This window comes from Salvelinus sp. IW2-2015, unplaced genomic scaffold, assembly GCF_002910315.2.
Source record: "Salvelinus sp. IW2-2015 unplaced genomic scaffold, ASM291031v2 Un_scaffold2057, whole genome shotgun sequence".
Lineage (NCBI taxonomy): Eukaryota > Metazoa > Chordata > Actinopteri > Salmoniformes > Salmonidae > Salvelinus > Salvelinus sp. IW2-2015.
Window position 1 is genome coordinate 129,493 of NW_019943401.1, and position 12,450 is coordinate 141,942.

The window sequence follows — 12,450 nt, forward strand, 5'->3', positions numbered from 1 at the left end:
AGAGAGATGGTTGGTTCATAGGGTCAATTGATCCTAGATCTTGGTTAGGGGTGCAGGTTCTACACCAAGCGACAGATTACACATCACAAAAATAGATTATACCAGGTTGTGGTTAATCCCATTTCAAATTCAGGAAGTAAATTGAAAATTCCAATTCGCTTAGACGATTTTGATTAGGAAAATGTGGAATTAGGTTTACTGTCCTGAATTGACCCAACCTTGATTTAAAACACCAGCAGACAGTCACATAGTAGCTCTTTTGTACCCTGCCCACTGTCCCTACCTTTATAGCATCACGCTATGCTCCCCCCCCCCCCCCCGACTGAAACATGTTGTCATTGTCACACGTAATCACAGAAAAACTGATAGCACATCGTGATATCAATGAATTCAGACTCGATACATCTGTCATCTAAACAACAACAATGACTTAATTATTAAAAACAGAAGTTTTGGTATAAAACTGATATTCTTCGTCACATCTACTATCCGTTTACTACAGTCTTGTTTCAAAATCAAATCTAAATTAGTCCAAAACATCAGATTAACACAGCAAGACAGTACAAAATAAAAAAACATTAAACAATGAGATCCCGTTTTTTAGCTGACATAGTGAAATTAAAGCATGCGGTTTGCTTTACCAACTATTTACCAGATTGATTGATTAATGGAATTGATTAATGGCATGGATTGATTAAATGGATGGATTGATTACATGGATTGGATTGATTAATGATTGATTATTGGATTGATTGTGATGGATGATTGATTAATGGATTATTGATGGAATGGATGATTTAATGGATTGATTGATGGAATTGATTGATGATGATTGATAATTGGATTGACGGATTGATTTAATGGATGGAGATTGATTGTGAGATGGATGATTGATGATGGATTGATTGATTGGAAGCAACAGTTGTTGTCGACAAGAGTACAGTTCTCCATTCTCTGTAATCTGCACGGCTTCGTCGCTCGAATTGCAGGCTTGTCACACTGTACTTTCTGGAGTTCTCTTCTTCGATTTCTAGGTTAGTCTTACCTTCAAATTCTGCAGGTTCATCTCTTGTATATCGACGGCTTCAGTCTTACTCTCTAATCACAGGCTTCATTATCTGTAATAGAGCTCATTAACTCTTGAATTCTCACGGCTATCAGTTTATGTTATCTGCGTTTATTACAACTCTGTAATATTCTGCCCGGCTTAGTCTTATGAATTCTGTTCATCTTTACTCTGCTGAATATTAGGCTTCTTTTGAATATCTGCCAGGCTTCCAGTCCTTTACCTACTCTGTAAATATTCTGCACGGCTTCAGTTTTATTACTCTGTAAATATTATCTGCCACGGCTTCAGGTCTTTTACTACTCTTAATATTCTGCCAGCTGGTTCAGTCTTATTACTACTCTGTATATTCTGCCACGAGGCTTTCACGTCTTTACTTACTCTGTAATACATTTCTGCCACTGGCTTCCAGTCTTTACTACTCTGTAATTTCTGCCACGGCTTTCAGATCTTTCTATACTTGTAATTATGTTCATGCCACGGTTCAGTCTTTTACTACTCCGGGAATAACGGCACTGATATTTTCGCTGGGGCGTCATAGCTGGCATGCTGGATCACCTAACGGAATGGGCAGTACAGTACATTAGGATTTGCACTTCTTTTATGTTTTGGGAGTATAGGCCCACTATGATTCATTGCATAAGAAGCAAAGGAAGGAAACACACGTAAGAAGAGCTTCTGCGAGGGTTTGGTGGTCAACCCACTTAATTGGCTAGTCCCTGCGACCAGTCCGACGGCGCAACTTGAATTTGCACATATAAGGTGAAGGGGTCATTAAGATAGTTAGGGTATGTCCAGGGTTGTGTTAAAGGTTAGGGTTTAGTTACCCATGAGGTTGAGGTACTAACAACTGTCTCCTTCTCACTGTCACCGTGGGACAGATCGGATAGTTCCAGAAGTGAGGTTAGCACTAATTCAAGAACTTCTACATTCCCTAGACCCATAGTCTGGAGGTGGGAACACAAGAGTGGCTCGACTCCCTCCTGTTTGTCGTTGCAGCCTGAAGTCAGGCTGCGATTGCTGTGACTTGGCGTGGGTCAGGAGACCTGCTGCTGCATGTAGAAACCTGATGGACCTCAGGACTCCTCAGAGAGAACTGAGGACAAAAACACACACACGAGAACATCGCACAGTGTGACGTAATAACATTGTTTTTGAATTCACGATACTGGTAGGTGCCATTACAGGGAGAGAAAAATATGCTGCACATTTCAACAACTAAGATGTTGTAACTGTGTGTGTGTGTGTGTCTATGCGTGTCTGTCTGTGTGTGTGACTCACAGTCTCTCTGGTTTGAGCACCTGTTCGATGAGGGAGGGTCTGGCCGGCCGGTCCATGGTGGCCGAGACGCTGCTTGTTTCACAGACAAGGCTCTCCTCCAAGCTCTCCTTGAATCACACACACACACACACACACACAACACACACACACACACCACACACACCACACACACCACACCACATCCGGTTCAATATATAATATAACCAGCACACATATCCCTTCAGACTAGAGCAGTAGGCTTCAGTCCTAGTCCTGGGGACCCACATCATTTTTTCCCCCCAGCCCTATCATAACAAACCTGACTCAACTAATGATGATGAGTTGGATCAGATGTATTAGCACTGGGCTGGAACAAAACCAGGCACATATGGGTGGATTTCCTGGACTATGATAGAAAAACAGGTGAAAGAATGCACCCGGTGTGTGTGTGTGTGTTTGCATGTTTGTCTGTCAGCCAGGTAAATTCTTACATCTTGTTTCCCGCTGGACACGTGACCTTGGGCCTGATCACTCTTCTTCTTCTTGTACTTGTCTTTGTACATTTTGTTGCGGTGCTTCTTACACATCCACGGCTTCCGCTGCTTGGCTACCTGGGTCGTGGTCTCCGTACAACCGTCGTACGTGCACGTCTTCGACACGTTCTCGTTCTCCCCGAACCCGTCTTCCTCGTTGAGTTCTTCGGGACTCGCAGCGCTGTCACGCGGGTCCGAGGTGTCCAAAACATCGCTCTCCTCGTCGGCATCATCCATGTCGTACGAGAACATGKTATTGTCCGACTCTTGCGGCGTGACTACATTTCTGCTGTCGACAACACCGCTCTTGTCAACGTAGTACGTCTGTCCGTCCTTGGTTATTAATAGAAGCGAAATGCTCGAGTCCTTGTTGTAACCGGTTGAGGTGGAACTCTCCTCTTCACTCATGATTGAGATTTAGATAAAATATCCCCACGATTTTGTAGAAAATGGATAACGTAAACAGTTGTCCAGAGAAGTGGCTTGTCCCGTAATCTATTGATGTGACGTTAGGCTGTAGCTGGCAAGGTGTTGTGAGCCAACTCGCATGTACTGGAAGCTAGCTGACTGGCTAGCTTGATATTTCATTCACTTCCCTCTCATAGATCTAATGGAAGCGATGGACCACGCTAATTAAACAATACGGTTATAGCTACCTGATCTAAAGCAACATCACATAATTAACGGAGGAAATTATTTATAAATACCCCAAATGCTTAATCTGTAGGCTGGATGCTTCTCCTCTCACACAACAAAAACAAACGAGGACACTCCGCCGAGAGAGCATGACAGGGAGGAGTCCTTCTGCAGGCTGCCCTCTGGTGGTCATATATGGAACTATCTCTCACACACCTGCATGAAATAGATTTGTGGCATACCTGGAAATGCTCAGACAAAATGAAATGTGAATGTATACTGAAAGTTAACGTGTTATATTGATGTTGATGAAATAAACAGCATATATTTTTTTCAATGCAAAACACATGAATACAAATACAGTTTGTCAAGTCAAGAGACATACATTTTCATTCAGTAATTTTACAAATCAATTTCCATATACATCAGAAAATGGATATTTCAAAACATTATAATCTTATCTGTTCAAACCTCTCCAGCTGCAGTCAGAGGGGGTTATGGGGGTGTATCAATATGTTTCTATGTTGTGGGTGAGGTGGCTAGCAGGGCTGTACCTAATACACTGTAAGGCTGGGCCTAATACACTGCAGAGTTATACCTAATATACTGTAGCGCTGTACCTAAGATACTGCAAGGCTGTACCTAAATTACGTGTTTTCAAGGGGTTTTTCTCTATTCTGATTGTTTTATACTGTTCAATCAAAAGTTTATCTCATGTGCGATCATATCCACACTGCCACGTAGGGCTGCACGATTTTGACAACATATCAAGGCTTTATTTTTAACCAAGTATTGCAACCGCGATTTCACTTGCGATTTAGATCAAAACACTGGTGAACTGTTGGAATCATGGAAATAGAATAATTATTCAAATTCTATAGCCTAGTTGGAATGTAATAGTGGGCACTTTGAATACAGTGTTGTTTGAATTCATAGAATAAGAAATTGGAATAGTAATAAGATCTCTATGGAGGTGTTGTTGTAACAGGGTAGGGACCAAAGTGTTGGTCAGTGTTTCCCAGGGGAGTGGGACCCTATAATCTGTCGCAACATTCAATGTTTCCTCTTACTCAAAATAAGGCCTAGATTTGTTGTCAAAATCATGCAGCCCTACGTGACACTGTGGAAGTTGATTTATTATTATTTGATTATTAGAGTAATTGAAGCAGGACAATATCCAGGACTTGTCAATGTATACAAACTCACTGCTGTCGTCAAGGCAAAGGGTGGATACCTCGAAGAATATCAAATACATTTTGATTTGATAATTTTTTGGTTACTACATCATTACATATGTGTTATTTCATAGTTTTGATGTCTTCCCTATTATTCTACATGATTCCTGCTGCTGCAACACTCTTTTATGGTGGAAAAACGATTGGAACCATTTCCCTATTTGACCACTAGGTTTTATGGGTATTATGACTCATACTGTGGTACTCTACATGGCGACCAGTGGGTGTAGTGTAAAGGATTGAGCTAATTGGGCAGATTTGTTGCCACTCAAGATCTTTTTGTGTGGCTGATTGGGCTGTACGACGAGTCGACACCTGTTCAAATGACTAGTGCACCGGTGTATTGAGCTGCTTGCTGACCTGCTTCCACTAGGCAGCTGTGTATCACGGTGTCGCCCGCGGTAGCTAAGGTGGCCTTTTTCCCTCCACTGTGGGGCTCTATTGAGTAAATGTTGGAAAAATATATTGGTTATTTTCTAAACATAGCAATGCGAATGCAAAGAGGACTCAGACCACAAACATGTTGAAGTGAACTGGTAAGAGAGCTGAGCATTCCAAGGCAAGGGCAGTGTGAATACACAGGAAACTGAGTTATGTTGCTTTTTTTTAACCCAGAGTTAACTTTAAAGAGGACTGAGATCAGTTMTTTTAAAGAGGACTATATGTGAAAACATCCTTAAAGTCACCATTGGCCTCATGGTGAAATCCCTGAGCGGTTTCCTTCCTCTCCGGTAACAGAGTTAGGAAGGACTCCTGTATCTTTGTAGTGACTGGGTGTATTGATACACCATCAAAAGTGTAATTAATAACTTCACCATGCTCAAAGGGATATTCAATAGCTGCTTTTTTTACCCATCTACCAATCGGTGCCCTTCGTTGCGAGGCATTGGAAAACCTACCTTTGTGGTTGAATCTGTATTTGAATAATGCTAAATTCTCCAACTCCCAACCACCCCCCCAGCCATACTCACTTACTTTTGAATGTGGAGTAATGAGTAGGATTCTGTTTTCAAATTTAAAAGTGATTGCTTTTGATAAAAAAACGCTTTATCTGCCTTCCCAATTATAACTAATTAGAAAATTCCGAGATATAGTTTATGGAAAAAGGAAGTTGCATTGCTGCCTTGTTGACAACATGACCTAGCAAGGTGTATCTCCCTCACCGGTTAAACTCGGTCACGTGAAAGACCATTGCCGGGTTCAACCGGGGACCTGTTTAATAGAAACCCTAAACGAGTCTGGCTAACCAGGCAAATCTTTTTCCCTCTCTGAAACACTGACAGATTGAGCATAAAAATATCAATGATCATTTAGTTCATGGCAACGTTTTCTTTTGAGATTGTAGACTGTAGAATATTGCTTGTAAACATATACGTACGATTCGCGCAAACTATGAGCGTCCTCACATTGCTATGGAAACGTCCCCACGTGGTCTCGTCATCGGCTGTGATTGGACCGCGCAACTGAGAGCGTCTTCACATTGCTATGGAAACGACACCACGTGGTCTCGTCGACGGCTGTGATTGGACCGCGCAACTGAGAGCGGTTCGGACTTCGATTAGGATTTGTGTAAATCTGAAACAGCTGAGTTTTACACAGCAACAACTGAAACAGCTGAGTTTTACACAGCAACAGCTGAAACAGCTGATCAGTGCGTTCATCCGAATGAGACAAACCTGCATGCACAGGTCAATATAAACCGGTGGGAGGTAGCTAATCATACCACGACAAAACAATTTTGTCTTATCTAGTTTGTGCATCATCGGCTGTGTAACACGCAACCAAGGTTTGTAGATTTTTTATAAAAAAAATAGAAAGGTTTCAATTTTCAGCTACCTTAAGAAGCCAAACATTTGAAGCGTTGGCTAACAAAGCGTGCACACATTGTTTTTAATTCGTTTTGTTTGTCTTTCATGGCTTTGCAATAATAGGTTAGCTAACCAGCTAGCTGAACTTTATTTGTGTAAAACAATTCAAGGCGAACGTGTTACCACCTCACTATCGGTAGTCATGGCAGCCAGTTTATACAGTTCCACTAGGTAAATTTGGTTTGTTTACCATCTGATGTATAATCCCCTCTACTTCTAGCTGTTTAACTATTTTTAAAGATGAACTTCAACACCGTCGCCCGTCTGGCCAGCCGTAGCAGCCAAGAAAATGTTCTGGCCTCAAATAGGATGGATTCATCCCGGATGGACAGGGCTAAACAGAGGACTATACTCGGCGTCTTGACAGAAAACGAACAGCACAGTCGATCTTTTGGTCAGGTGAGTAGTTTGAGAACTTTTCTGCGTCCAAAGCCTTTTCAAATTGGCTAATCAMTTTTTGTTTTTAGGGAGTTATTTTTTCCAAACGTGGCTCTATTTTGGACAACTCCCACACCAATCTCTTGGGTTGTCCCTCAAGCTCTAGCGCTGACATCTATGTGGATGAGCCATGTGAGGTCGTCATCCCAGCCTCTGGCGAACTAGTGGCTGCAGAGCCTCAGGTGGTGGATGAGGAAACTGCTGCCATGCAACATAAAGATTTCCGTCTCTTCCTGGACCTGAGCTCAGGTGAGGTCGGCCTGTGGTGGCATTACAAGGGCACAATGATGCATCACCATGTCAATTTTCACTTCATGTTCACAGCACTGACTCATTTAAAAGTAAACCATTGTTTTGCAGGGTCATGCATGGACACCTCTATGCAGTCGCTCCCAGATAACGAGGCTCTCACCACTCAGAATGCCATGTGTCTTGCAGAATATTCCGAGGACATCCACAAACACTTACGCAAGAGTGAAGTGCGCACTCGTTCAAACTATGCGGCTACTAGTTTAAATGTCTTCTATGCTTCTATTGACTTAGTGCATTTCATTTAACAGATGCCCTTGTTTATATCATTTTCTGAGGGTAATTCTCCCTATCACCATATTTAGGTGTACCCCCCCCCCMCCCCCCATAWCASGCACAGCAGCCGTTGTGGCTTAACACTCCAGCACTTTAGTTGTAGCTTGGCTGGCATTTTGTATATTTACTTTATTCTGCTGTTAACCTCACACCCGCTAAATATACATGTTCTTTAGATGTGCCTGTTTTAAGTTGCTCTGTAACTGAAGGTGGTGAAGTCTCTTTCTAACCCTCTGTTCCAGATAAAGTGCCGTCCGAAGTCTGGCTACATGCGGAAGCAGCCGGATATAACCAACTGCATGCGTGTCATCCTGGTGGACTGGCTGGTGGAGGTCGGCCAGGAGTACAAGCTGTGTGGGGAGACTATCTACCTGGCTGTCAACTACATGGACCGCTTCCTCTCCTGCATGTCTGTACTTCGGGGCAAGCTGCAGCTGGTGGGCACCGCTGCACTTCTGCTGGCTGCGTAAGTCATCTTACAAATTTAGCAGAATTTTTGTACACAAACACTTGTTGTCTGTTCACAATACTCTTGGCAGGACTATGCCAGAACCAGTAATCTGTAGGAAGGTGGTTCACTTTCAGCTGTGGTAAATGGGCTTTTTAGTGTTAACCCTTTTCTCTGGTAGTAAATATGAGGAGATCTACCCTCCGGAGGTGGAGGACTTTGTGTACATCACAGATGACACTTACACCAAGAAGCAGCTGCTTCGTATGGAACACTTCCTGCTAAAGGTGCTGGCCTTCGACATGACCGTCCCCACCACACACCAGTTCCTCCGCCATTTCCTCACCGTCCAAGCAGTCTGCTTCAAGACTGAGAGCCTTGCCCTGGTACTTACAGAGAACTAGATGCTCATGTCTGACTGCTTGATAGCTGTGCCATGTTTTTGAGATGTGCCTTTAGGCTAGCAGCATGGTATCCGGGTACATGAGTCAGTACTCTGACCCAAGTGTTCAATAGTTTAGTCACTCTTGTTAGAATGTGTTCTCACCTGGTTAAATAAAACCCAATGGGTCACCCTACAGCACAGGTGTCAAACTCATTCCACGGGGGGCCGAGTGTCTGCGGGTTTTCGCTCTTCCCTTGTACTCGATTGATGAATTAACATCACTAATTAGTTAGGAACTCCCCACACCTGGTTGTCTAGGGCTTTATTGAAAGGAAAAAACAAAAACCTGCAGACACTAGGCCCTCCGTGGAATGAGTTTGACACCCCTGCCCTACAGGGTTAACTCAAGTCCTCGGGGTCCTGATTGGTGAAACACTTTCGCCCCAGAACACACTTGACTCAAATCAACTAATCATGATCTTCCGTTAAATGCAATTAGTGTATATCAGGTGTGTTTGCTGGGGGGGGAGTGACACCAATCAGGCCTCTGAGAACTGGAATTGCCCAGGCCTGATGTGAAGTGTATTTCACCCCAGTTGACTAAATGGTTTATCAACATTATTCATTTTTAATGTGCAGGAGTGTTTTGTTGCAGTTAACAAGTGTGTTTTTGTGAACTCTACTCTCAGTATGTGGCAGAGCTGAGCATGTTGGAAGTGGATCCATTCCTGCACTACTTCCCCTCTATGGTGGCGGCTGCTGCTTTCTGTCTGGCCAACTACACCCTCAACAGGTCCCTCTGGGTAAGACATGCCTGTCTGCTTTCTGTCTGGCCAACTACACCCTCAACAGGTCCCTCTGGTAAGACATGCCTGTCTGCTGTACTCTGATGGCCATTGGTCTCATGCTCCATGCTGACTGTTTCATCATCACTCTGGGGTAACCCACCCCCACCTAGAACTAGTGCCTGTTCTGACCTTCAATCAAGAATACCAACAAATAAGTATCATTATCCTGGTGGGTATCACATTCCTTATATCAGTAGAGTAATCTCCCTTTTATACATTGTTCTCATAAGTAGGCTATATATACTCAACCAAAAAAAGACATTCTCCCTTTCAACTGTGTTTTATTTTCAGCAGACATAATGTGTAAATATTTGTATGAACGTAACGAGATTCAACAACTGAGACATGTCACAAATTGAATAATGTGTCCCTGAACAAAGGGGGGTCAAAAGTAACAGTCAGTATCTGGTGTGGCCACCAGCTGCATTAAGTACTGCAGTGCATCTCCTCATGGACTGCACCAGATTTGCCAGTTCTTGCTGTGAGATGTTACCCCACTCTTCTACCAAGGCACCTGCAAGTTCCCGGAGATTTCTGGGGGGAATGGCACTAGCCCTCACCTCCGATCCAACAGTCCCATACGTGGCTCAATGGGATTGAGATCCAGGCTCTTCGCTGGCCATGGCAGAACACTGACATTCCTGTCTTGCAGGAAATCACACACAGAACGAGCAGTATGGCTGGTGGCATTGCCATGCTGGAGGATTGTCAGGATGAGCCTTCAGGAAGGGTACCACATGAGGGAGGAGGATGTCTTCCCTGTAACGCACAGCGTGGATATTGCCTACAACAAGCACAGTCCGAAGACGCTGTGACACACCGCCCCAGACCATGACGGACCCTCCACCTCCAAATCGATCCCGCTCCAGAGTACAGGCCTCGGTGTAACGCTCATTCCTTCAAAGATAAACACAAATCCGACCATCCCCCCTGGTGAGACAAAACCACGACTCGTCAGTGAAGAGCACTTTTTGCCAGTCCTGCCTGGTCCAGTGGGTTTGTGCCCATAGGCAATGTTGTTGCTGGTGAGGACCTGCCTTACAACAGGCCTACAAGCCCTCWGTCCASMMTAKKSTGGACWGTCTGAGCACTGATGGAGGGATTGTGCGTTCCTGGTGTAACTCGGGCAGTTGTTGCTGCCATCCTGTACCTGTCCCGCAGGTGTGATGTTCGGCTGTACCAATCCTGTGCAGGTGTTACACGTGGTCTGCCACTGCGAGGACGATCAGCTGATCGTCCTGTCTCCCTGTAGCGGCGTCTCACAGTACGGACATTGTAATTTATTGCGCTGGCCACATCTGCAGTCCTCATGCCTCCTTGCAGCATGCCTAAGGCACGTTCAAGCAGATGAGCGGGGACCCTGGGCATCTTTCTTTTGATTTCTTTCATAGTCAGTAGAAAGGTCTCTTTAGTCTTAAGTTTTCATAACTGGGACCTCAATCGCCTACCGTCTGTAAGCTGTTAGTGTCTTAATGACCGTTCCACAGGTGCATGTTCATGAATTGTTTATGATTCATTGAACACGCATGGGAAACAGTATTTAAACCCTTTACAGTGAAGTTATTTGGATTTTTATAAATTATCTTTGAAAGACCGGGGAAGGGATGTTTCTCTTTTGCTGAGGGTAGAAAGTCTTACACCAGGTGGGTGCAGTGACATGTTTGACAGTGCCGGTCCTAGTATGGCACCCAGGAGCAAGTTAGGGTGGAGTTCCTTGCTCAAGGGCACATCGGCATATTTTTCACCTTGTCGGCTCTGGTATTCGCAAAGCGTCCTTTCGGTTACTGTCCATTACTCTAACTGCTAGGCTACCTGATTCCCTAGTTAGACTGGTTTGACTCGCTAAACTACCCGTGTGGCATCTGTTTCTCCAGCCTGACGCCCTGTACACCTTCACTGGCTACACCCTGGCAGAGATCCCTGCCTCAAGGACCTCCACAAGATGTACCTCAGTGCCTACAGTCGCCCCCAACAGGCCATCAGGGAGAAGTACAAGGGGTCAAAGTGAGTTGGTGATCTGTACTATAATTTTTTTTTTTACTATAATTCCTTAAACATAACCATGATGTCTAACCTTAACCATGTCTGTCTTTAGCCACAGCACTACTCCTGTTGTGTTCACTACCTGAACTTCTCCAATAACACTTGTTTCCTGTTGTCAAACTTTTTGCTGATTTGAATACTACCATGAACATCTGCTGACTGGCTCTCCTCTCTGCAGGTTTGGCAACGTGTCTATGCTAAGTCCTCCTGAGGATCTGCCTTTTTACTGAAGTTGCTGGGAAATGACTGACAACACAGCTCTTAGCTCCCTCTGTAGATGCCTACTGGATAACTTTTATTTGTATTGCTTTTAAATTTTTAAAATCTAATTAACACTTTGTCCTAGCTAGCTATTTGTGTAGGTAGCTATCAAGTAAACACAATGATATAGTAACTTGTTGACTTAACTCTAGAATGCCTACTTCAAGTGTTTTAGTACTCGTCTGTAATCTCAGGATTTAACCTATGCCTTTTTTTTTTTTTTTTTAAACGGGTGGTTGAGTCTTTTGTTACTGTACGAAGTCATTTTTGCTTTTGGTCACTGCCAGACAATCATGGACCTCAGGCTGCATCTTGTATGTTGCATCATGTGATTAAAGGAAACAAGTTGCCCATATTTTGGCCTCGGCATTGCTTTACTCCGCTTCTCAATCCTTGATACTGGGAGCTTTCATGTATGCGTTATTTTTTTGCCATGCTTTTCTTCTGTATCAGTTTGGTCATGGCTGTGGGCTCTTTCCACTGCTCTGGGGATTTGGTTTTATTACATTTTGCTACATTCATAATTGGTAAGAGAAGAACATAAAATGACCCTTCCTACGCTGCAATATTTAATGTGTCCCAGTGGAGAATAGTAATGGGTTCACAGCATCCTCACGTGTCTGCCCTACTGTAACTGTCTCAATATAGATAGCTGCAGCCCACTAAAGTACCACACTATGAGCCATAACCCAGCGGTCCAATGGGGAAATGATTCCAACAGTTTTCCCACAGGGGATTTGACACACTCAACACGAAACAGCCATTGACTTGCTCTGGCTTTGTGAACTCTTGGACAAGATGACTAATCACTATTTGCCTGTATTTAACCCAAAACAAACGCGGC

At 43.8% G+C, this 12,450-nt stretch overlaps 2 protein-coding genes across 2 annotated transcripts; one reads left to right on the plus strand and one right to left on the minus strand.

Annotated features, from left to right (window-relative positions):
* Positions 1-2,152: 2,152 nt before the first annotated feature.
* rfxap (regulatory factor X-associated protein) lies at positions 2,153-3,639 on the minus strand. Its single transcript, XM_024140226.2, has 3 exons — positions 2,818-3,639; positions 2,348-2,454; positions 2,153-2,162 (listed from the first exon to the last, which is right to left on the minus strand). Exons 1-3 carry the CDS (start codon positions 3,265-3,267, stop codon positions 2,153-2,155), a joined length of 567 nt encoding a protein of 188 aa, XP_023995994.1. The 5' UTR covers positions 3,268-3,639.
* A 2,757-nt stretch (positions 3,640-6,396) lies between these two features.
* ccna1 (cyclin A1) lies at positions 6,397-11,961 on the plus strand. Its single transcript, XM_024140230.2, is given in 10 exon segments — positions 6,397-6,516; positions 6,839-6,997; positions 7,066-7,285; positions 7,397-7,515; positions 7,864-8,087; positions 8,251-8,455; positions 9,144-9,257; positions 11,177-11,216; positions 11,219-11,306; positions 11,524-11,961. Coding segments are annotated over 9 exon segments (1,221 nt in total). The 5' UTR covers positions 6,397-6,516; the 3' UTR covers positions 11,576-11,961.
* Positions 11,962-12,450: the final 489 nt, after the last annotated feature.